General features: G+C 39.4%; 1 protein-coding gene across 1 annotated transcript in view; it reads left to right on the forward strand.

Annotated features, from left to right (window-relative positions):
* The window catches only part of MOCS1 (molybdenum cofactor synthesis 1), a 48,204-nt gene that overhangs the window by 8,040 nt on the left and 16,598 nt on the right, over window positions 1-23,566 (forward strand). The window contains 6 exon segments of the mRNA XM_042461058.1: window positions 7,514-7,646; window positions 9,115-9,282; window positions 12,111-12,275; window positions 18,576-18,637; window positions 19,190-19,301; window positions 22,261-22,376. Coding sequence (XP_042316992.1) covers window positions 7,514-7,646; window positions 9,115-9,282; window positions 12,111-12,275; window positions 18,576-18,637; window positions 19,190-19,301; window positions 22,261-22,376 — 756 coding nt within the window.

The following is a 23,566-nucleotide window of genomic DNA, read 5'->3' on the forward strand; positions in this document are numbered from 1 at the left end:
TGTGAACACATTGGCTTGAGCTCTTTAGAAGAAAAGTGGAGTATGAATGCAGTTAATTAAAACTACATTATAACATTTATTTCTGCTCCTGAGTAAAAATGAAGGTAGAAATAACACTACAGTATTAGGAGCCCTGGTGGCGCAGTGGTTAAATGCCTGTACTGCAGCCATTCACTCAAAACCACAAGGTTGCGAGTTCCAAGACCAGCAAAAGGGCCCAAGCTCGACTCAGGCTTGCATCCTTCCGAGGTCGCTAAAATGAGTACCCAGACTGTTGGGGGCAAATTAGCTTACTTGCTAATTAGCTTACTTGCTGTTCACCGCTATGATCTTTGGAATAGCGGTATATAAATAAAACAAATTATTATTATTATTGTTATTATTATTATTAATGTCAAACTACTGTTTTGTGGAGGTGGATGTTACTTTCAAGGATGCAAATTTAGGAGTAAGGAGACTTCAACTGCCCTAACATCTCCTGAGAGACCACTTCCATACAACATGGGATTCCCCAGCAAATTCATGGCATTGTTATCAAGTTTGGTTTTAATAAAATTTTGGGTACATGTAGTATGTGCTATGACCCAAAGGCGAGGAGACCACATAGGTAGCTCACCTTGCAAAGGCAGAACCCTAGAAAGAGATGGAACTGGAAATTTTCCATAGGAAGTTTGGGAGTCGCCAAACCAGAATCGCCACTACTTGCCCAAATAAGACAATAGACTTGGCTTCTTACCTGATGAGCCAGTGATCAGCTTAATGACTTAGTAATCAAGTCGGATGCCCCTCCGAATTGTGTTCAGACCTAATTGCATTGTGCAACACATTGCTTGCTCTAGCTTAACAAAGCCCAAGCAATCAACACCTTTGCCTAGCAAGTCCCATAGCCTCCAGATACATTTCAGACTATAAAAACCCCCAGGTTTCTGGACCCTCTTTGTGCCGAGCTGAACTGAGCTTGTGCTAGTGCTAGTGTTGCAAACTGGTCCACACCAGTTTGAACTCTGCTCTTAACTCCCGTGGCCCTCTTCCCCCACTCCTGTGGCTGTGATCCACTGTCCATCCAAGCTTCATCAGACTTCCCGGAGAAGACTTCTAAGGTAGTATTCCCTAGTGATGTCTCTCTTTCTCAGACCTATCTCCCAAACTTACCCATCCCCTGCTGTAGCATTGAGTGTGTGTGTGTCCCCCTTTTGCTGTGTGGTTTTCCCTGTGCTGTAATAAACGTTACTCTTTTAATTGAAACTAGTTGGTATCAGCGTCTCTTTCTCTTGGGGCTGGCTGGCGACCTCTGGTATACACTATCGGGACCCGATTCCGGCACGTGGTGTTGTTAGGGCCACCTCTCGGCTATATTTGAGCTAATTAAAATTCCCCTAAGTAGATCCTTCCTAGCAGCATGCATTACTGACATCTTCCAATTGCAGAAGATAGATTAATGGATAAGGGAATCCATTGTCTTCAGTTTAATCGAGTGATTCCCAGACTTTGGTCCTCCTGGTGTTTTGTTTCCTGAGAGGGAGAAGGGCAACCCAGCTCCATCAGGCCTTGCCTGAAAGAAGAGCATCCCCTCCATCCACCAACATCCAGAGGGAGGGAAGGGCAAAGATCGTATATATAGCGCTGTGTAAATTTAAAGGACTATAAAAATAAAGCTTAATAATAATAATAATAATAATAATAATAATAATAATTGAATGTCTCCTCCCAAAATTTCTGACTGTTGACCAAGCTGGCTGGGATACTGGGAGTGGAAATAGAAAGCACTTGAAAGAATAAAGTTTGGGAACCACTGGTTCAATCCACCATTATTAGGAGGACCCATCAACATTAAGATCAATGAGATTAAAATAGTGGGATCCTTGTGAGAAAACAACCCTTTTGTGCTTGAATTCAAATGCAAGAATTCTCCTCAGGCAAAAAAAAAGGCAAAAAACAAATATGGAGTGGGAAGTTGGCAAGTTTAAAAGTGGAATATAATAGCAGCATCAGCATGGCATAAATAATCTATTTTGACACCACTTTAACTGTCATGGATCAATGCTATAAAATTCTGGGAATTGCAGTTTGTTGTGGCACCAGACCTCTCCGACAGAGAAGACTTAATGTCTCACAAAACAAAAATTCCAAGAATTCCATAGTATTGAACCATGATAATTAAAGCTGTGTTAAACTGGATTGTTTGTGCTGTGCAGATGCAGCCTAAATGAACTGTCATAGGCCCGGTACACCCCGCCTGCAAAAGGCAGTCTGGAGCCGCCTCTCTTTGCTGTGCAGCGTTACTGCAGCAACCACTGCACAGCAAAAAAAAAGGAGCGGTTAGAAGCAGCTCCTGTTTGCTGCGCAGCTGCAACGCAACAAAGTGCCATAGGACACTGTGGTGACATTGCAACTGCACAGCACCATTTGGACGCTGTGCAGCTGTGACGTTACCGACGTGTGTGATGTATGGGTGGTGCCGCACAATCATGGCAGATCCCACACGTACTAGGGTTAGGGAGCATACGGTTGGTGCACGCTCCCTAACCCTAGTATCACCGAGAGCACGGCACATTTGGATGGTCTGTACTGCCCCATAATCAGATCAGTGTTGTGCAGCCACAAATTAAGGCTAATGTGATTTTAAGCTTCCTGCTCAGCCATGGAACCAACTGGGTTCCTTGGGCAAATCACACTCTCTTATCCTTGGGGGAAGGCAATGGCAAACTTCTTCTGAACAAATCTTGCCAAGAAAACTCCTTGATAGGTTTGCCTTAGAATTGGCGTAAGTCAGAAATAACTTTAAGGCACGCAACAACAACAATGCGGGCTAGTGTGGTGTAGTCATTTAAGTGCTGAACTGTGACTCTGGAGATTGAGGTTTGATTCCCTGCTCAACTATGGAAACCCACTGGGTGATCTTGGGCGAGTCACACACACTCTTCGCTCCAGAAAACCCTGTGATAGGTTCACTGTTAGTCAAGCAACTTGAAGGCACACAACAAAAACAACAACAACAAATAGAACCATAGCCTCCAAGTCGTAAGGAAGAATAGTTCCTTTTTATTCAGCTGTAATCTCATTTAGGGCACTGTGTTCATTGCTGGGTACTGCACAGTAACAAGGATGTAGATACATTATGGAGTTTAAGAAGTACATACCACACATGTAGTTTGTAAATCTATGCAAAAAATATAGTTTGGTAATCACACTTTTCAGAATATTTTAATGCACTTCCATGTACAAAAAGCATGTAGTTGAAAGAATGAAAGAAATGTGCAAAACATTGTACAAAAAAAGTTCAAAATAGCATTAGATTAAGGAAAAATGTGTGTATTAGGAAAACCTGTGTAAAGTATTACACAGTATATAGAAATTTTTACACAATGTGTAGGATAAATGTGTAGAAATTTTCATGTGGCTGTTCCATTTTTAGAGTTGCAAATTGATGAAACTGGATGGTACAAACTAGAGATTATTATTATTATTATTATTATTATTATTATTATCTAACCTTTTTTTATGAAGTGCTGTAAATTTACACAGCGCTGTACATACAATCTTTTTAATTAGACGGTTCCCTGCCCTCAGGCTTACAATCTAAAAAGACATGACACAGAAGGAGAAGGGAGTGGTGGAGGGAAAGGGTAAGAGGTCCAGCAGTTCCTCTCTACCTCCAAGGCCTGGACCAAGGCAGATGGACTGGAGGGAGGGCTTGGCTTCATAATGGATGGTTAATCTTCTTCCAGGGAAAATACATACTCTCAAGTAGGATAATACATATACAGTACATAGCAATACAGGAAATGGTTCGATAAACAGGCACCAAAAGAACATCAAATAGTAAGCGACAATTATGCAATGCCTGGGAAGGCTTCTCTGAACGGGATGGTTTTCAACTCCGTTTTGAAGCTGGTTAAAGAAGTGATGGCTCTTGCTTGTGGGAGAAGAAGGTTCCAGGAGTGAGGGGCAGCAAGTGAAAAGGGGCGAATCTGAGATGGGGCAGAGGAAATCCTGGGCTGAGACAGCAGACCTTGACTACCAGAATGGAGGGCCCTAGTGAGAAGGTGAGGAGAAAGAAGGTCTGATAAGTAAGGAGGGGCCAGGCCAGAATATTAGCATCTCCAGCTATAAGTTTTCAAATAATAGAGCTAGGAAAGGTCTCTACCAAAGGTGCCAGAAAGCCATTTGAAAAAGACTTGATAAACCAGTAGTTTATCAGCTTCCTTGAGTTAACATACAATTGCATCTAATAAGCATATTTAGTCTGCTGCTTGTATTCCAGCTAAGGTTGTTTTATTTTATTTTATTTAAATTCCTAAATGATCACTGTTTTAAGATTCTTCTTCTCTAGATATGTTTAGAAAAGCAGCCTGTGGTAGTGGAGAAAAAGATTAACCAGTAATCCAGAAGATAATGTAAAGATTAACTCGGGATTGTTTTTAATTAATTGTTTTTCTGAGCATTTCAAAGTAAATCTCACAGCTGCTGGAAATCATATGTGCCACATTCATTAGTTAGTATCTCACTCTCCTTTATCTTGCTTTTTGTTCTCTGAGAACTGGAATGTTTCCTTTCTTAATAGTGATGCCCTTTGGATTGGGAATGAATTTCCTTGCCGTTTAGAGAGGGTTCCCTCCCCTTTCTTTTTTAAAGGTTCCTTTTCTTTTATTTAGATGGGGTGAGCAACTGTGGAAGGCTAATGGGGCACAGGATAAGTTGGAGATGCCCTTTAGGGGACATGAGGATATTGTCACCATGATTTTGGGTTTGATTTTTTTTTAACCTTGGCAGGGGGGTAGAATAGTGGTGGTGACCCATCATCAGGTGTAACGAGTGGAACAGATCCCCCGTGTAAAGCGAGGGCGCACTGTACTCGGGAGCAGGTGAATCAGTGGTTAGAAGTTGTGTATCATGACATGTTCACCCCCAACCTTAACTCTCTGTCACTTAGGTACAAGGTCTCAAATTGTAGAGAGTTATTTGTACAAAAGCACTGTAAATCATTTATTCAATCTGCTTTGTATATTTATACTGCACTTGTTTCTTGACTCGTACACACTTTGGCAAAGTTCTGACTGGCCTCTCTTGTTCCCTTCCATTTTTTGGCTAATTTTTCACATTTGGGGAGGGAAAACATGGCTAGCATAGCCAGGGGATAGGGTAGCTGATTCTTAGCATATTTCCAGTTCTGTAGATCAGCAGAATAAGTCAAATACAATTCTGGCTGACAGAACAAAGGTCAGGGCAGCTAACGGTAAGTGGAACCGTGAAGTCACAGTAAATGGAGACATCTGGATCAAGAGTAAAAAGCAAAGGTTTGGATGGGAGGCTGTGACCCATACAACAGCATAACATGACCCCATTAAATTGATGTTTGTCTAGTTTAGCAGGAACCCACTGCACAGAAAAGGTAAACTGAGACATGAGCGTTACATGTAAGTTGTAGATACAAAACCAGAAGTTTGGGTAACAGGAGATATTTCTAACCAAAGAGCAACCAAAAAGCTATCCTTTGATTCCATATCTGTCTGCCATATCAATAACCTAGTTTGTACAGAAAGAAAGAAAAAGAAGACAAAAAAAAAAAGGAAGGGCTACTACATTTCAAGATGATAAGTGCAAAGTAAAGAGTGGTTTTGTCTCTGAACCAAAAGAGATCAAAAGTCCTTTGAGCCAATGTTTTTTAATAATAATAATAATAATAATAATAATAAAGCTTTTATTTTTATACCGCTTTTCCTCCAGATCAAAGCGGTGTACATACAATACGATAAAACTCTATTACACATGTCAAATACAATATTAAAAACAGTTATAAAAACAATTGTAAACATTCAGTTTTAAAAACAATACAACTAGGATAATCAGGATATCAATTATGGGTAGTCATCCAATCTGGTCGGGGAATACTTTCTTACACTGGATCGGGAGGGTATGCTAACTGGAAGAGATGAGTTTTTACTGCCTTCTTGAAGGCTTCCAGTGTACAGCTGGATCGAATCTCCTCTGCGAGTGCATTCCAGTGAGTCAGAGCCATCATTGTATAAGCTCTTTGGTGAGTTGTTACCAATCTCACCTTAGGGTGTTCAAGCAACAATTTCCCCGTTGTTCTGAGAGTGCGGGGCGATCGGGCGGATTATGTAGGGAGAGGCGCTCCCTCAAGTAACTGTTGCCCAAGCCATGTAGGGCTTTATAGGTAATATCCAACACTTTGTATTGGGCCCGGAAGCGAATTGGCCGCCAGTGAAGAGATTTTAATACGGGTGTTATATGGTCCGCCCTTGAGGTTCCAGCGATCAATCTGGCTGCAGCATTTTGAACCAATTGAAGGTTCCAAACCTGGTACAAAGGTAGCCCCATGTAGAGCTCATTACAGAAATCCTAGCGAGAGATTAACAGTGTGTGTACTACTGTTTCTAGGTCCAGGCAGGGACGCAGTTGGCGTATCAGCTGAAGCTATTGTGTAAAAAGGACATCAGTTCAATGTGGTGACTGCTAAAGGGGTTGAGGGAGCTCATTGTAGAAGCATTTCTTTGAGCCCTGAGTTTTCTATTCCAGAAAAACAGAAAAAAAACAAAGTTATGGGAAGAAAAGAAGGGAAAAAATAGATGAATATACAGTTGTCTGTCCAGGTTCAAGGGAGCTAGGGGTGCATGACTCATGCAAAAGTGAAAAAATTATGAATACAGTGGATGTGGGGGCAAGACTCCCTGGAGGTTTCATCAGGCTTGTGCGGAGCCTACTGTATATATACATATAGTACATATATACATATTTAATATTATATTTCTTTCCTGGCTTTCTACTGAATAGTAGCACTCAAGGAAGCTAAAATAAATTAATGAACTTAAAACAAATTAACATTTAAATTTGAAGAATTGTTTACTTATGTGACACACATTGATGTTTTCCCTGTGGACTTCCCATAGGTTGTTGGCTGGCCACTAAATGTTAACAGAATTGTGAACTAGTTAAGTCTTTGATTTGATCCAACATCTTATGTTGGGCTCATTTCTTACTAATGTATATTTTAAGAAATTTACAGTGTGTCCTTTGCATATTTACTCAGATGCAAGTCCCACTGTGTTCTGTGAGATTTACTTCTAGTATTGCAGCTTTTTTCCTTACTTCATTAGTTAGTGTCTGGGGCAGTTTGGGTGTTGAATCTTATTCACTGTTTTTTTCAAAAAAATCCTTCAAGACATTGATACCATTGATCTACTACTGCCATTTTGGAAAGGATAAGAATATATATTCTGGTTTAAGAAACCCATGCAACCCCCCCCCCCTTATTTAGTAAATACGTCACCTCTATAATCAGCTATATTTTATGTTAGTCTTCTGTCTTTCACACTTTAGTGCTTGCTTAATAGTGACCCAGCTGAAAGTGCATGCTAGCAAACAAATAACATTAGATAAAGCTGAAATTACTTGGCTTCAAGCAGTTCTCCCCTCACATCACAATCAAGCCTTCCCTTTCCAACATATGTATCTAATCTTAAAAGTGAAAATAATTTTATTTGTAATACAGGAGATCACAAATCCAACAAGGAAAGGATTTCTGACTGAACATGCTGCCCCTTTCTCTGCTTTCTTGACTGATGGCTTTGGTCGCCAGCATAATTACTTAAGGTTCTCGCTGACGGAGAAATGCAACCTCAGATGTAAGTCCCTGTTACGAATAGGAGCATGTTCATATTATTATTATTATTATTATTATTATTATTATTATTATTATATCGCATTTTCCCCCAAAGTTGGAACCAAAAGCAGCTTATTTATAACATTTATCGTGTTCATGGCTCTGTTCTGATGACCTACTGTTACTTGAAACTTCTATAACATGCTGCACCTATTTGGAGGCCCAGTTACTGCATTAGTATATCTACAAGGCTGCTATCTCCAAACCCTGCTTTAAGATCTTTGGTGCACAGTTGTAAGTGAATGTACACTGGTGTCAACTATGTTGGGCAACTGGGCATTATGATAAATTGTCATTCTAGTGCTGTTATTCTAAGCAATTGTTAGTTCATGAAGCTGATGTGTGTGGATAGCATCCTAACAATAATTGTATACACTGGTGCCTCGGGATACGAAATGATCGGGTTACGAAATTTCCGGGATACGAAAAAGTTGGATTGGCAAAAACTGTTTCGGGTTACGAAATATTGTTCGGGTTACGAAATTCATTTCGGCGCGAAATTCAAATGCTGCAAAGTGCAGCTATAGGCTTTCCAGTGCTAACGAAAAGCCTTTTCGGGTTACGAAATTTTCGGGTTACGAAAGGAATGGCGGAACGAATTAATTTCGTAACCCGAGGCACCAGTGTACTTCAAGAAGGCATGTACCTGTTAAATATGATTATACTGACATCCAGAACTGTATGGTAGCTCATAAATATTGGGTAGGAATCGCGTGGCCCTCAAATTACTGCTGGACTGAAATTTGTAGCATTCCTTACCATTGACTGTGATGGCAGGAGTACCGGGAGTTGTCAAGCAACACCTAGAGTTACTACCAAGTGTTTGGAGGCTGCATTGTCTCCCCATGATACTTTGAAGGGCAGCATCTAGACAGTCACATGATTCCCACCGCTGACATAAATGATAAAACCATTGGGCCAATACTGATTTCAGAGGGAAAGAAAATTTACATCTGGATCCTAAATTACCATTTTAAAGAAAAAAATTTGCATAGTGGGTGGCTATGTACGTTCTAAGAAGCAACACCATGCCAAGTGAAAAAAATTACATGAGAACAATTAATAGTGCATTTCATAGTGTAACTGCATATGCAGCTAAACTAAGTTTGTATTTGGATTTATTTGATAACAAAATATTTGGAAGAAAGGTGCAAATAACTGAGATAAGATTATACAGTCAGCTCTCCGTATCCACGGATTCTTCATTCACGGATTTTACTGCCCATGGCTTGATAATATTTTTTTAAATTAAATTTAAAAAAAAAGCAAACCTTGATTTTGCCATTTTATATACAGGACAGCACTTTACTATGCCATTGTATATATATAAAATGGGACAACCATACATGGATTTTGTACTCATGGGGTCTGGAACCAAATGCCAGCGGATACCAAGGCTCCTATGTAATTCTCTTTGTGGTATGTTTCAGGTCAGTACTGCATGCCAGAGGAGGGGGTTCAGCTAACTCCCAAATCGGAACTCTTAAGCACCCAGGAGATCATCACTCTTGCCAGGCTCTTTGTGAAGGAAGGTGTGGACAAGATCCGACTGACTGGGGGAGAGCCTCTCATCCGGCCTGATGTAGTAGACATTATAGGTATGTTCGGTGTGTGTGTGTATACATTTTGTAATATTTATGAGATCCTCTGCTGAACCAAGCTTAATTTAGGGAAGTGTGTCATGTTAAAGTCTGCTAGTTGCTCAGAGTGCTTTGAGAATTCAGACAAACCTGTAGACCTGCCTTGTTGTACATTGAACAAAATAATATTAGGTGGATTAAGTGGAGACATGTGGGTCGCTTTTGTTCAACATTTGGGCCAGTCTATTCCTCACTGTCATTTTCAGTCTTTTGCCCAAAAGACAGTCAATATTCCATCTTTGAGAGCCAGCATGGTGTAGTGGTTTGAGCAGTGGACTACAACTTTTGGAGATCAAGTTTCAAATCCCTGCTTAGACATGGGAATCCATAGGAACTTGGGCAAGTCATATTCTCTCAGCCTCAGAGGAGACAAGGCAACCTCATTCTGAACAAATCTTGCCAAGCAAATCCTGTGACAGGTTCACCTTAGGGATGCCATAAGTTGGAAATGATATGAAAGGCACACAGCAATTCCATGTTTACTCAGGCTCCTCAGTTCCCATAGTGATTTTCTGGAATGTGGGTAGTGGGGATGTCTCCTAAGGGTTTGTTTTTGTTTTGTTTTGTTTTGTTAGACATTTTGGGCTTCTACCGCCTCTGTGGTTCCTTTTGTGTGCTTTTACTTCCCTCTAGGGTGTAGATGGTGCGCTTTCAGATATGTAAGAACTGGAATTCAGAATTGAGCTCACTATAAATGTTTATGAGGGAAATTGCAATTAATCTGGACAGTGTACATTTCTTCAGCTTTGTGTTGATTTTAGTAATAATAATAATAATAATAATAATAATAATAATAATAATTTTATTTATATCCCGCCCCTTTGAGGTCAATCGGGGCAGCTAACAATAATAAAATACAATACAATATATACAAAAACTTCCCTCTCCCCCCCCTTAAAAAGTTATTAAATCACTTATAATTAAAACCAACAAATTAAACAACATAACACATACACACCATTACAGAACAGACAAAAACACATTTTATGCATTTCATTGGACTTCATTCCTTATTTTCTAATACTCTGAAAGTTAATGAGAAAGTCCATTTGCATATTAGAAGCAAGTTTTTCAGGTGCTACTAGTATTTTGTATTTCTGAGTATATTAGAATAGATCTCACATTATTTTTCAACAAAACAGTATTTTTCTAGAGCATGTCCGTATTCTTCATTTTACCTTGCACCTTGCACTCTTGTTTCATAAAATATATTCTCAGTAGGAACAAGTGTATACACTTGTCAGTAACTTTTTTTTGTTTTGTTTTATTTTGTTTTTGGCATTGCACTGGTAATCCAGGCTCTATACTGAACACTGCACATGCTTTGTGCATGATCTTATCTATGCTTCTTCCTACCTGTACTTAGAAAAAGACCAGGGAAGACAATAGTAAAGAATGAAGTGGGCCTTAGCTAATGTGCACAGCGACCACAGTTTCATGGTAGAGTTCATACTTTGAATGCAGGAGATTCTGCTATCATTCTATGACCTGCAGGCACAGGGAAACACTGCTCTATGAAATCTTAGATAGAAAATATTGGGCTAAATGGAAGATAGAGAATATTGAATAGACAGTCTTGGGCTAAATGGTGCTTTCTATATTTTCATCCAAGGTTTTGGAAGATGAAGAAGATAAATAGCTATTGCCTTCCCAGGAAATCTCAGTTATCGAAACTGACATCATACTTTTTTTTAAAAATGGGTGTATTCTGTTTTAATACCTAAAAGCCTTTTATACTCAAGTGATTAAGATGCTGACTCTGGTTTTTTATTATTATTATTATTATTATTATTATTATTCCACCTTTTTCTTGTGGAATTAAGGTGGATTACAAAGCAGTGGGATCAAAAATACAAAATGCACCCCCCTACAAAATACATCACAGCATTTATAATAACAATACCATAATTATACAAAAAGGAAAAATACTTAATAAAAATACAAAATACAAAGTCCAAAATACACATATATCATATTAGTGGAGGCATAACAAAGCTTAATAATCTAAACAACAACCGCCAGCACTAGCAGAACAACAATCAATATCAATTACAAATGTTAAAGTAACATGACATAGCATAATAATCAAACATAACCTAGCATAATAAATAGAGCAATCCCCATCTTTCCCCCAACAACAAAATAGCAATCAACTACGCATTACATACTTTAAAAGTTATATCGGTTATGTTTAAATAAGCCACTTTCCTCCTGCTTCCAGCTGGGAAGAGTCATCCAAGTAGTGCCCTGATGGTCCAGAGAGAGCCAGTAAGTTTAAGTAAGCTGGTCTGTTGCTTGCAAGATCACCAGGTTGGCAGTTCGAGGCCCAGATGCCACACAATGGGATGATCGCCCATCACTAGCCCCAGCTTCTGCCAAGCTAAACTTGGAAAGCATGCAAATGCAAGTAGATAAATAGATACCACTCCAGTGAGAAGCTAAACAGGGTTCTGTGCAACCATGTTGACCACATGATCACAGAGTAGTCTCTAACAACACTGGCTCTTCAGCTTAGTAACGAAGATGAGCACTGCCCCCTATGGCCGGACACAACTTGGCAACCTTGTCAACAGGGAATACCTGTACCTTTATGCAAATACCACATGTGTGATTTATACATTCCCCATCTCCTGTTTGCTTTTCTCCTGCTTCTCTCTTTTTCTCCCCCCCCCCCGCTTCTCTCTTTTTCAATCCTCTCATTTATTCTTACTGATTTATCTAATGCTTTAAGATTTCATCATTTATTTTGCTAACTGTTCTCTTATTTCACTGTTGTGTTTTCTCAGCTCAGATGCGCAGACTAGAAGGACTGAAAACCATCGCAGTCACAACAAATGGCATCAACTTAGCCAGACTTTTGCCCCGGCTGAAGGAGGCTGGCTTAGATGCCATTAATATCAGCTTAGACACATTGGTCCCAGCCAAATTTGAATTCATTGTCCGTCGAAAAGGTACAGCTAGAGTCTCACTGTAATTTTTTACAGTTATAGCCCTAGCATTTTCATAATTACATCCTGCACAATGTTTGCCTGGTTAGCAGACGGTGTGGAATGAATAAGTGGAGGATAATTTAGAAGCCTGTATATGCGATTTATAATTGATAGTGACCTTTTGTCAGACTGTCTTTCAGAAATAGGACCCTTTCTTTATTATAGACCAATTATGATTTAAATCTACACTCATTCAGTGTTTCTGTGATCTCTGTTGTAATTACTGAAGATGCATTCTTTTTTGCAGAAATAGCTTACCATCCACAGTAAATAGATAGGGCACCTGTGAAGGCAAAGACACAGCCAAAAAATGTTACAAAAGAATTAATTGGATGTTTGTGGTATGGAGCACTGGTGATTTAGAAAAGATGTCACTGAAAAAGAAGAGTTCTGACTTTCAAAGGGGAATTTTGGGGGGGATGACTTGAGAAAGAGAACTAGAAGTAGTTCTAGCTAAAAAAAATTGCATGGAAGGAAGAATGATTGATAGCCTGTTGTACATCAGTTCTTGTTGAAAAAAGGACTCCAGATAAACAAGAGGGTACAAATAAGCACCAAAAGGTAAAAGCCCTTAAGCAATAAGAGTAAGAATGGCACTGAATTTATGTGAAATGTTGATGGATTAATAAAGAAAAAGTATGATAGTGGCCTAGAGGCAGGAGAGGGAAGAACTACCAGCAAAGTTAATCTGCATTGAGAACAGACCCAGATCATTCCTTATCTCCCCAGTGTATTAGCAGTTTTAGTCATAACTATAATGCACTTCAATGTATTAGTTTCAGTCATAACAATAATCCATAAATAATAGCTTAATTTCAAAGAACAAGTACAATGTCAAAACCATATTTTTAGCAGAAAATCAAACAAAAAGAAGATCAATGAGCAAAAATTAAGGGTATAAATTCATGACCTCTGTGGAGTGTGGGACTTTGAGTCATCCATGACTCTGTGGGCTGATTGGTCCAATTTGACAGGACAAATTTTGGATTTATAATGGGATGTATAAAATATTTTTGGTTTCCTCACTGCAGATATGTCTTAATTTGAAAAACACAGTGCAGTATTGCCTAATACTGCCAAGAACATCTGCTGAAAGCTCAGTGGTGTGAGTGCTTTTTTCAACTCAGACCAAAATAAATCAATTAAATGTTCTAAGCCATAAAAAATTTCATTGCTGAATATCAAAGTAGTGCTTTATTAGTAGCCATTAAGATTGAATAATTCTGAAAGAAACTATATCTCAGCTGGTTTTAAGTTCCAGTATAGCAACAGATATTCTAGACTCCTTATTTGTTTTTAAAAATGTAGAAATACCCACATATGTTTGGATCAGCTGAATTATTTTTTGCACCCTAGAGGGTTGTTTGGAAAAGTTTAAATGTTGTTCTCAAAAATATATTCGCCAAAGTCTATTTTATGTCACATAAATGAAATTTATCCAGCAATGAAATAAATACAGATATATTGTCATTGCCACTGGAAGCATTTAATGTTTCAGTTTTTAATAATATTGAAAGTCTACCCCTAAGGATTCCTAAGAGTGTTTTAAAAACTTTTATACTGGGATGTCTCCATCTTGATGGCTCATTAAAATAAAAACAACCATATGATCTATACTTATAATTTCTCTTCTGCTGAAGATCGGGCACAGCTGTTGGTTCTTCAAAAAATGTCAACATACCATAATAATTTATTGTTGATATCCTTATTAGAAGGATCAAAGTGCAGTTTTGCATCTCTCCCCCTGTTTTGGTAATAAGCCCCCAAAGGAGTGCTTCTTATTCTTAAATGATGCCTATATACAGGATCTTAAGTAATATTGGCATAGTTAGATACCTTCTCTAAACTAGCAATTGTGTCAGACATTGCCTTTGTATGCACAAGCGTGCCATAAAGTTACCCTTTCTTTATATTATGATTATTGTTATTATTAGTTTGAATTATACTTCTGCCTTTCCTCACAAAAAAAAATCAAAAGTTGTGCAGAATACAACACTCTTACTTGGGTTCTGCCAGTGGAGGGACTCTAAGATAGCCACAAGGTTATTCTGGGAAGGGTTGGCTTCTTTCATGTGTAGAAAGCACATGGATGTCAATTCTGTCTTAATCCGTGCTTGCTAGCTTTAGGGGTTTTCCAGGCACAATGCAGGCCTGTTTTGTGTTTTTAGTCTTCCTAGGGGTTGTTTGAGTGGTAAGATTGCTAGGCTGAATATGGGTCAGAACCTCTGTTGCTTTAATACTTAGCAAATTTTCATTCAGGAAATCTAGGTATAAAGTTCTATCAGAAGAAACTATGGTACCTCTCCTCCTTTACCTTCCATCCCACCCATCCATGAGCCCTGATGGTGCAGTGGTTAAATGCCTGTACTGCAGCCACTCACTCACAAACCATAAGGTTGCGAGTTCAATACCAGCGAAAGGGCTGAAGCTTGACTCAGGCTTGCATCCTTCTGAGCTTGCTAAAATGAGTAACCAGATTATTGGGGGAAATTAGCTTACACTTTGTAAACCTTTTAGGGAGTGTTTAAGTGCACTGATAAGCGGTATAGAAATGTATTTGCTATTGCTATTGCTATTTTTCAGCTAATGCAGGTCTCCCATGCAGCTATTTACTGATCTGTGAAACGTTGGGGTAGGAGGAAAGCAGAAGAGAAGTGACACACTCCATTCTCATAACAGTAACAGGCATCCTCTCATGACCTCCTAAGGTCCCTCAGAACATCTTGAAGGATAATGTCATTATGATATTCAGAAACAGAGTTGGACAATTCACCACCGCTCTCCTACCCACAGTCCACCAGCCAGTAAATAGCCATGTTTTTGTAGAGTAGTGTTCTGTTGGCTAAAAGGTGGGTTTATGGTGTGGGGCAGTCAACAAAGTGAGATGCAATAATTCCTCCAGATGGAACTTTATGGTAAGCCTTCCTGATCAGATACAATGGTACCTCGGGATACGAATTACCCAGCTTACGAATTTTTCGGGATACGAATAAATCCCATAGGGATTTATTGTTTCGGGTTACGAACGTTTTTTTCGGGTTACGAAAAAACGCCGGCGCTGTTTTCAATGGAGCCGCGGCGGAGCCGCGGCTTTTTTCCCATTAGCGCCTATGGCAATTCGGGTTACGAAGGTTTTCGGGTTACGAAATTAGCCGCGGAACGAATTAATTTCGTAACCCGAGGGAGCAGTGTATCTGTTAAATACTAAAGCAACAGGAGTCCTGTCCTTTATTCAATGTGGCAACCCTTTTGATAATTCATTTTCCTCTCCCCTTGCTCACTCCTCTTCTAATTGTAAGCCCCTGAGAACTGCCCCTACTGAAAAGGGAGGAGCCATCTTGGTCTCTTATCTCACTTTAAAGATAAAGTATGTTTTGACACATGCTTTTGTGGGCTGCCACTCACTTCATCAGATGCATCATGATGAAAGTGGGCTGTAGTCCTAAAAAACACATGCCAAATAAAACTAGTTGGTCCTTAAGAGTTCTGTAAGACTGTTTTTCAAACATATATACAGGTTTCTGGAAAACTGCCAAGCACACACATGTTCATACTTTCTCTTTTGTTGGGGGAGAAGAATGTCCTCTGAAAGGAGGGGGGGTATTCATTTTCAAACTAGTATGAGCAATATAATTGCACTTCCCATTGGCAGATGTGATTTAATGAAATTTCTACCAAATAGAAGTATAAGGACAGTTTTACTTAGCATGCTGTTGTTTGATATCACAAAACAAATTATGATTTCACAGCGTCAGAGCGGTGACAAGCAGCATGGAAACAAGCTTAATATTGAGGCAGCAGAATCTGTGACATGATACAAAGTTCTGAACTAAACTTTTAATTCTAAGTCAATTTGAAAACAAGGTAGTCTTTTGTTGTTATTGTTAGCTGCCTTCAAGTCGGTTCCAACTCATGGCAACTCTGTAGATGAGACATCTCCAAGAATCCCTATCTTGCAATGCCTTGCCCAGATCCTGCACGCCCCTGCCCACAACCCCATTGATTGAGTCTATCCATCTGGTTTGTGGTCTTCCTACCCTCTACCTTTTCTAGCATTTTTTTCCTAGTGATCTGTGCCTTCTTATGATGTGGCCAAAGTACAATAGTCTCAACTTGGTTTTTTGTGGGGGTTTTGGGGGTTATGTGGCCATGAAGAGCTTGTTTCTGACATTTTGCCAGGATCGGTAGCTGGCAACTTCAGAGAATGCTGGCATAGAAGTGAGTGGGGTATATATACAGTGTGACCCTGAGTTGGGAGGAATGATAGTCTCAACTTCATCTTCTTTGCTTCCAAGAAGAGCCCTGGTCTGACCTGTTCCAAGTCTTAGTTTTGAGGAAATGCCATCTGTAAGCACTAGATGGCACTGTAGTATGTTAAATCAACTACAAGTTTGAGAGGAGGAAAGGCAGCCAATAAAAACGACTTTAATATGTTCAAGATGTTTGCACATTTTCTTTGTGTTATATTTAGTTGTTTCTAAATATGGATTGTGCTATGTAGGGGAATCTTGGAGCAGATGGAGAGACCAATCCTTTGAGGGCCTATGTTTATCAAATTTTAGAAAACCTATTGCATTCAGTTATGTGTTTGATAAAACCAGCATGGTCCCCATTGTAATATAATCTATTATGTCTAATGTCAGGAAATTCAGGATAGTATCCAAGTTGGATTTGTGACAATTTGTTGGATAATTTAATCAATTAGATCCAGTTCTGTGAACATTAAGGCCTAAAACTATTTACTGGTCCCAACTAGAATACGATCAATGGAACTTACATAAGTGTTGATTTACCGAGTTCCATTCATTTCAGTGAGGCTGCACTAGCAGGGACTAATAAATGAATTTAACCCTAATGCATTCAGTAGACAGAACCTCATGCTATTTTATGCTTATTAAGTTAGAGACAAATCTCTCCCCTGTGCTTTGTAAACTAGAAGGTGTGGTGATAGCTACAAGCTTACATGGCTTCTAAATTAGTATTAACAATTTTATTTCCCATGTGTCCTACATGTGGGCTTCTTATAAGTACTTTCATGGCCACTATGTGAAACTGAACTAGATAGGTCTTTGGTCTGATCAGGTAGGTTACCTGTTAAGTATTTAGTACCCTATTCTTATCTTAACTGAGTGATGTTGTCTGGGAAGGATAATTCAGAGTTTGGTTTATTTCTTTTTCCAGATGTTCCCTGAAAGCATCCACTAAAAAAATAAATTAGCTGATCAGAATGTCCCTGATATATTTGTGTGCTTGGTATGTTTGTCCTGTGTGGATGTTTATGTTTTGATTACCCTTTTCTTGGTTCCAAACTAATGTCTGTTTTCACTGAAGTCATACAAATGTCCTCTTCTCTCTGACATGCTCCCAAGCCTTCTTGGGCTCACCCTATTATTGATATGTTTATCACTGTGTGTTTTATTTTCAGCTGCCATGTTTAGTCTATAACCATATTTTATCAGGATAAACCTTGCAATGGATGTCAGGTTTTCTGAGACACAAGACAGAGAAGTAACAACTAATTATTGGCTGCCTTTCCTCCTCTCAACATGTAGTTGATTTAAAATACTGCAGTGCCATCCAATGCTTACAGATGGCATCATCCAATTCCTCAGTCTGACTTGGGGGTCTGTAGTACACTCCCACAATAACATCCCTGCTGTTTCCCTCCCCTTTAATTTTTATCCATATGCTCTCCACCTGGTTTCCAGGATTGCTGTCCTGGAACTCTTCACTGGTGTAAATGTCCCTGACATATAAGGCTATTCCTCCTCCTTTCCTGTTTGGCCTGTTTCTCTTAAAAGGGTTATACCCCTCTATTTCTACATTCCAATCATGAGACTCATCCCACCAGGTTTCAATGATGCCTATTATATCATATTTGCTTTGTTGTGCTAGGAGTTCAAGTTCATCTTGCTTATTTCCCATGCTCTGTGCATTAGTGTAGAGACATCGAAGACCATGTTTCCCTTTGACTTGCTGCCTGTGCAAGATTTTTTGCCTCCCACTTTTGGGTCCTTGCACTGTTTGTCTTGATCCCTCTATGACAGTTTGACTATTTTCTCCAGCCCTTTTGCCTTCCAGAATACTGTCTCCCTCCCACACATAACTCAGTTTAAAGCCCTCCTGATTTTAAATGATTCTAAGAATACCGTAGTTCTTAATGTATTTGTATTGATTGTAGTTTATATTTTTAAAAAGTGACCCTTTGCATAATATTTTTCATGAAATCCATGTTGGAATTAATCCTTGTTTATGTTTGAGGTTTCCACAAGGTGATGGAAGGCATTCATAAAGCCCTTGAACTTGGATATGACCCTGTTAAGGTGAGAACCTTCAACATTGCAGGTAGTCTATATATAATTGTAGATTTATAGTTCTTAGTTTAATCCTTTTAATTATCTAATAATTTTATCAACAGCTGTTTAAATAAAAAATGTAAATATTTTTGTAGTCTGCATTACTATTTCTAAATCAGAAGGGAAAACAGAAGTGAGTGTAGAGCACTGTGGTCCAACCTGGTGGTTTGGCTATCAGGTATGAGAGGTCTAGTCTACACCCTGAATCTTGATAATTGGATTTTAAAATTTTGAAATTTCCTATGTCTAGCTTTCTGATTTTCCATGAGGAATATCTCTCTCTCCAGATGTTGCAGTACTGCAGTTACCATCAGCCCTAGCTATCATGCCCAGTTTTGCTGCAGTTCAGCATTATGTGAAGGGCTAGACATTTCCCATCCTTGCTGTAAAGAAAAATAATGAAAATTGCCATTTTCAATGAAAGTCTTATAATGCTTCTAAAGACTGTGCATTGATACTGATGATGTGGTTTTATAAGCAGTGGTTTCAGTCATCATCATTTTGTTTTTCTCCTTGTAGGTGAACTGTGTGGTTATGAGAGGCCTCAATGAAGATGAGTTGGTGGATTTTGTGGCTCTTACAGAGAAACAGCCCCTGGATGTGCGCTTCATAGAATACATGCCCTTTGATGGTAGGCGCTTCTGCTCCTTTCTGTCCTCTGCTTGGAAAAATGATTGCAGTTGGGCAATCTCCATTTCTTTAGAAGAGGATGGTAGCATTTTATTTATTTATTTAATTCCGAGAACAGTGATGGCAAACCCCCTTTCAACAAATATTGTCAAGAAAACCCTGTAATAGATTCATCTTAGGATCGCCATACGTTGCAAGCAACTTAAAGACACACAGCAAAAACGATTTATAGTGGGACCTCAGTATCCACATGGGGATCCATGGATACCAAAATCCGTGGATGCTCAGGCTTCTATCCAGTGCTGTTGCAGTCCTTGTCCTCCTCCTCCTATTGCTCTCACTGCCCAAGAAAAGCAGCTTCTGCCAGTGGCAGCACAGCCTCTTACAGCCCTGTGTGCAGCTGCCCTGATCCAGAAGAAGCTGCTCTTCCCAGGTGCCAGGAGTGACTGCAAGGAGGAGGAAGAGGACAGTGATGAGGAGGACTGCTAGGAGGAGGAAGAAGAAGAGGAGGAAGGTGGTGCTGCCAGCTGCAACAGCACCGGGTAGGTCTTTATTGAGGGCAACCAGGGGCTTGCCATCCATGAATGTTGCGATCTGTGGATGGCAAGTCTGTAGATAAGGAAGGGCCCACTGTATTTAATATATCATATTTCTTCTGGGATGGTACCCAAGGAAGCTTGAAGAATATCATTTTCATGATAATTGTCAGTTCTGTGGATTTCAAAATGTCTGTTTGAAGAGGATCTTGAGCACATCTTAAGAAGCATTAGTGTTTGCTGGTCACTGAGAAATGCTGAGAAACAGGAGTAAAAAGCTGCTATGCCGATTGAGTCTCCCTTTTCCAGAATTCCAAAATCTGAAATTTTCCAGTAACCAAAATCTTTTTCCATGGGTGACTGAGGTAGTGACACCTTTGCTTTTTTATGGTTCAATATGCACTCGTCCCCCGGGTTACGAAATTAATTCGTTCCGCCGCCATTTTCATAACCCGGAAGTCTTTCGTTAGCCGAATCCCCATAGGCGCTAATGGGGAAAAGCCGCGGCTCTGCCGCGGCTCCATTTTAAAAAGCGCCAGCGTTTTTTCGCAACCCGGGTAAACCTTCGTAACCCGGAAATAATTAATTAATTTTTTTTTTTCGTAACCCGGAAATTTCGTATCGCGGCGCGTTCGTATCCCGGGGTACCAGTGTGCACAAACTTTGTTTCATGCACAAAGCAATTAAAACATTGTATAAAATTACCCTCTGGCTATGTGTATTATGTGTATATGAAACATTGTTTTTTCCTTTGGAATTGGGTCCCAGCTCCAAGATATTTCATTATGTATGCAACTAAAAATTTGCTAAGAAATCTAACATTTCCTTCCAAATTCACACTACTTAATGTAAAAGAAGAAGAAGGAGAAGAAGCTAAGTTTCTCTGTGCTTATGAAGAGTTAACTGGTTAAATTTAGAGGAAACCATGACTTGAGAGTAATGACTTAGGGAGTTGGCTGTGTTTAGCTTGGAGAATGGAAAGATTATGAGTTTATGTAGTAGCAGTCTTTAAGTATGTGAAGGGGTTTTATATACAAGACAACAAGTTTGTCTTCTGCAACTCCATAGACCAGGACACAAACCAATGGGTTCAATGATAAGAAAAGAGATTCCACCTAAACATTAGGAAGAAATTCCTGACAGTGAGGACTATTAGACTCTCCTGCACTGGAGGTCTTTAAACAGAGATTGGATGGCCATCTCTCAGGGATGCTTTAGTTGTGGATTCCTGCATGGCAGGGACGTACTCTAGGTGGCTCTTTGGATCCCTTCCAACTTTGTGATTCTACAATGACTTGAGGATAAGAGAGAAGTAAGGGTGAAACTCTAGCCATAGCAAAGAAAAGATAAATAGTCTGAGAGCTGCATGAAAGGAAGAGAATGGAAATGGGGTAGAAGTCTTGTATCCCCAGTAGTCTCATATCTCTCTCTCTCATGGATTTGAGAAAGACTCCTGGCATAGTTTTTCTTAAGTGCTTTGAAACTTTCTTAATTTGGAAAGGGATCCCCCTTTGAAATTTCTTTGAAATTCCTGTTTGCACATCTTGATGACACTTTCTTTCAGTACAGCACTGTAAACTCAAGTATATTTAGGGCCTCTCCTATCTGTTGTTCACAGTCTTCTAATGAAGTCTCAACTAACAGGTGTCAAGTAGGGATTTTCCCAACGTTTGTTATCATTGCAGCTGTGAGCCGCAAGATACTCATTGGCATCTGAGAATGTGTTAAAAGTCTTCTCTTCTTCATTGTTCATATTAACAGCTGCAGTTCTCTCACTCAATGACCTTCATTTCTTCTGTAGCTTTTCAGATAACAAAAAACAAAAGCATGTTGAGCTACTCTGTACTTTCCTAACGCAAGCTTTTGTGCAGCTTTTACAGCCTTTAGTTTGTCATTGCAGTACCACTACCTGAATGCCACAGTGGTCAGTGGTCATCTTTCCTAGAGGATTCCGGATTTGCAGTCCAAAAAGTAATCCTTGTCTTTACATTTGAGTCTGGATTGGGGAATATAGGTATGAGATCTTCTTCTGGGTCTTTATATGGGTCTTTTAAAGATTTTTCATTAATCTAGATTAGCAGTTCATCCCATATTCAGAATCAGGTCAACAATATTTAACTCTTTCAGTACTGCAATATTTATTGCAAAATTTATTCCTGTGCTGTATAATGGGGACTTTCATGGAATTAGACTGTGCAAAGTCATCGCTGTTCTTAACATTTATCCAAATGGTTTTTCCTCTGCTGCTTCTCACATATATCTTCATTTCGATAGTGGGTAGGAAATACAAACTTTGCTTTGTTTCATCATTTAATCAGACTACCAAAGAATGCCTTTGTGGACTTTTGAATTTTTAGATTATCTAAATCTAACCCTTCTGCTGTCTGTCATGAATCAATTATGTTGGCTTCCCTCTCATTCCAGGCAACAAGTGGAACTTCAGGAAAATGGTGAGCTATAAAGAGATGCTGGATACAATCAAGCAGAGGTGGCCACAGCTTGAAAAGCTGCCATGTGAAGAAGCCTCTAGCACTGCCAAGGTAGTACATAGCATGATCAGAGGACTCACTAAACAAAGCTTATTGAAATTCAGATCATGTTTAAAAGTCTTGAGGTTGCTCAGTTAAGATTATTGATGGGTATTAGAGAGAGAGAGGTTGCTGGAGGTACAACTATATGTCTAGTAAGCTGATTGTTAACATCTACAAAGAAAAGGGAGTTGTAAATCTGATGTCTTGCAATCCTCCAAGTTAGGTGATTCTAGCTTCCAAATGTCCAGTGGAATGATAAAGATAATGATTTGTCTCTTTCTTCTGGATATTTAAAGATATCTCTGTGACTATGGCCTGTTACAGACAGCCAAAATAAAGCTGCTTCGAGTCACAGTGGAGGTATGGTGTTTCAATGATGCATGCATCCTAAGAGTCCAGAAGTTGCACCAAAGCCATGCTCCAGCCCTAAGGACTGGAACGTGGCTTTGGTATGGCTTCTGGACTCTTAGGACGCATGCATCATTGAAACACCATACCTCCACTGTGACTCGAAGCAGCTTTATTTTGGCTGTCTGTAACAGGCCTATGTCCATGTTGTTCCACTGAAATAAGGGATGTTTCAGCTTTTTTCTGTATAACTATAGCCCTATTCAGTCATTTAGATTCCAGTTAATCTAAAATTACAAAGGGAAGTGTGAATGTGCTAGTCCTGGCCACCATCCCTTCATGTGGGAAGAAAGGGAAGGGGAGAAACATGTAGAGGAGGTGCCATTAAGATGGGGAAGATAGGTTGATAGAAGGAAATAATGGAAAGCATCACTTACAGCAGTAGTACTTCACAGAATGCCATTAGTCAATTGTGACCTAAAACAGTTTCCCAAGAGAGATGATAGATAGGTGTACTTAGAGGTAGCCCTTAGCTCATATCCTGAAATAAGACTTTTCTTAGTTATGTTTGCTGTTCCTAGACAATTCTATGTATATTTGTTTGTTGCCTGTACATGTGCTATACAGATTCAGGGAATCCAAGGCCAATTGTGGTTTTCCAGAATTTGTAAACAAGACTAAATATAGATATGTTCAGTTCATGCACATGATCTGCACATGGTTGGCATATTCCCTTCACAGAAGCATGCTTCATGCAAGAATGTTGATCGGGTCTCTTTTTACTACAGAACGTCAGGGAAAACTGTAGTAATGAGAACTTCCCTTTTCTGTATCTCATAGGCAATCTCTCA

The sequence above is a fragment of the Sceloporus undulatus genome, chromosome 1, assembly GCF_019175285.1.
Source record: "Sceloporus undulatus isolate JIND9_A2432 ecotype Alabama chromosome 1, SceUnd_v1.1, whole genome shotgun sequence".
Lineage (NCBI taxonomy): Eukaryota > Metazoa > Chordata > Lepidosauria > Squamata > Phrynosomatidae > Sceloporus > Sceloporus undulatus.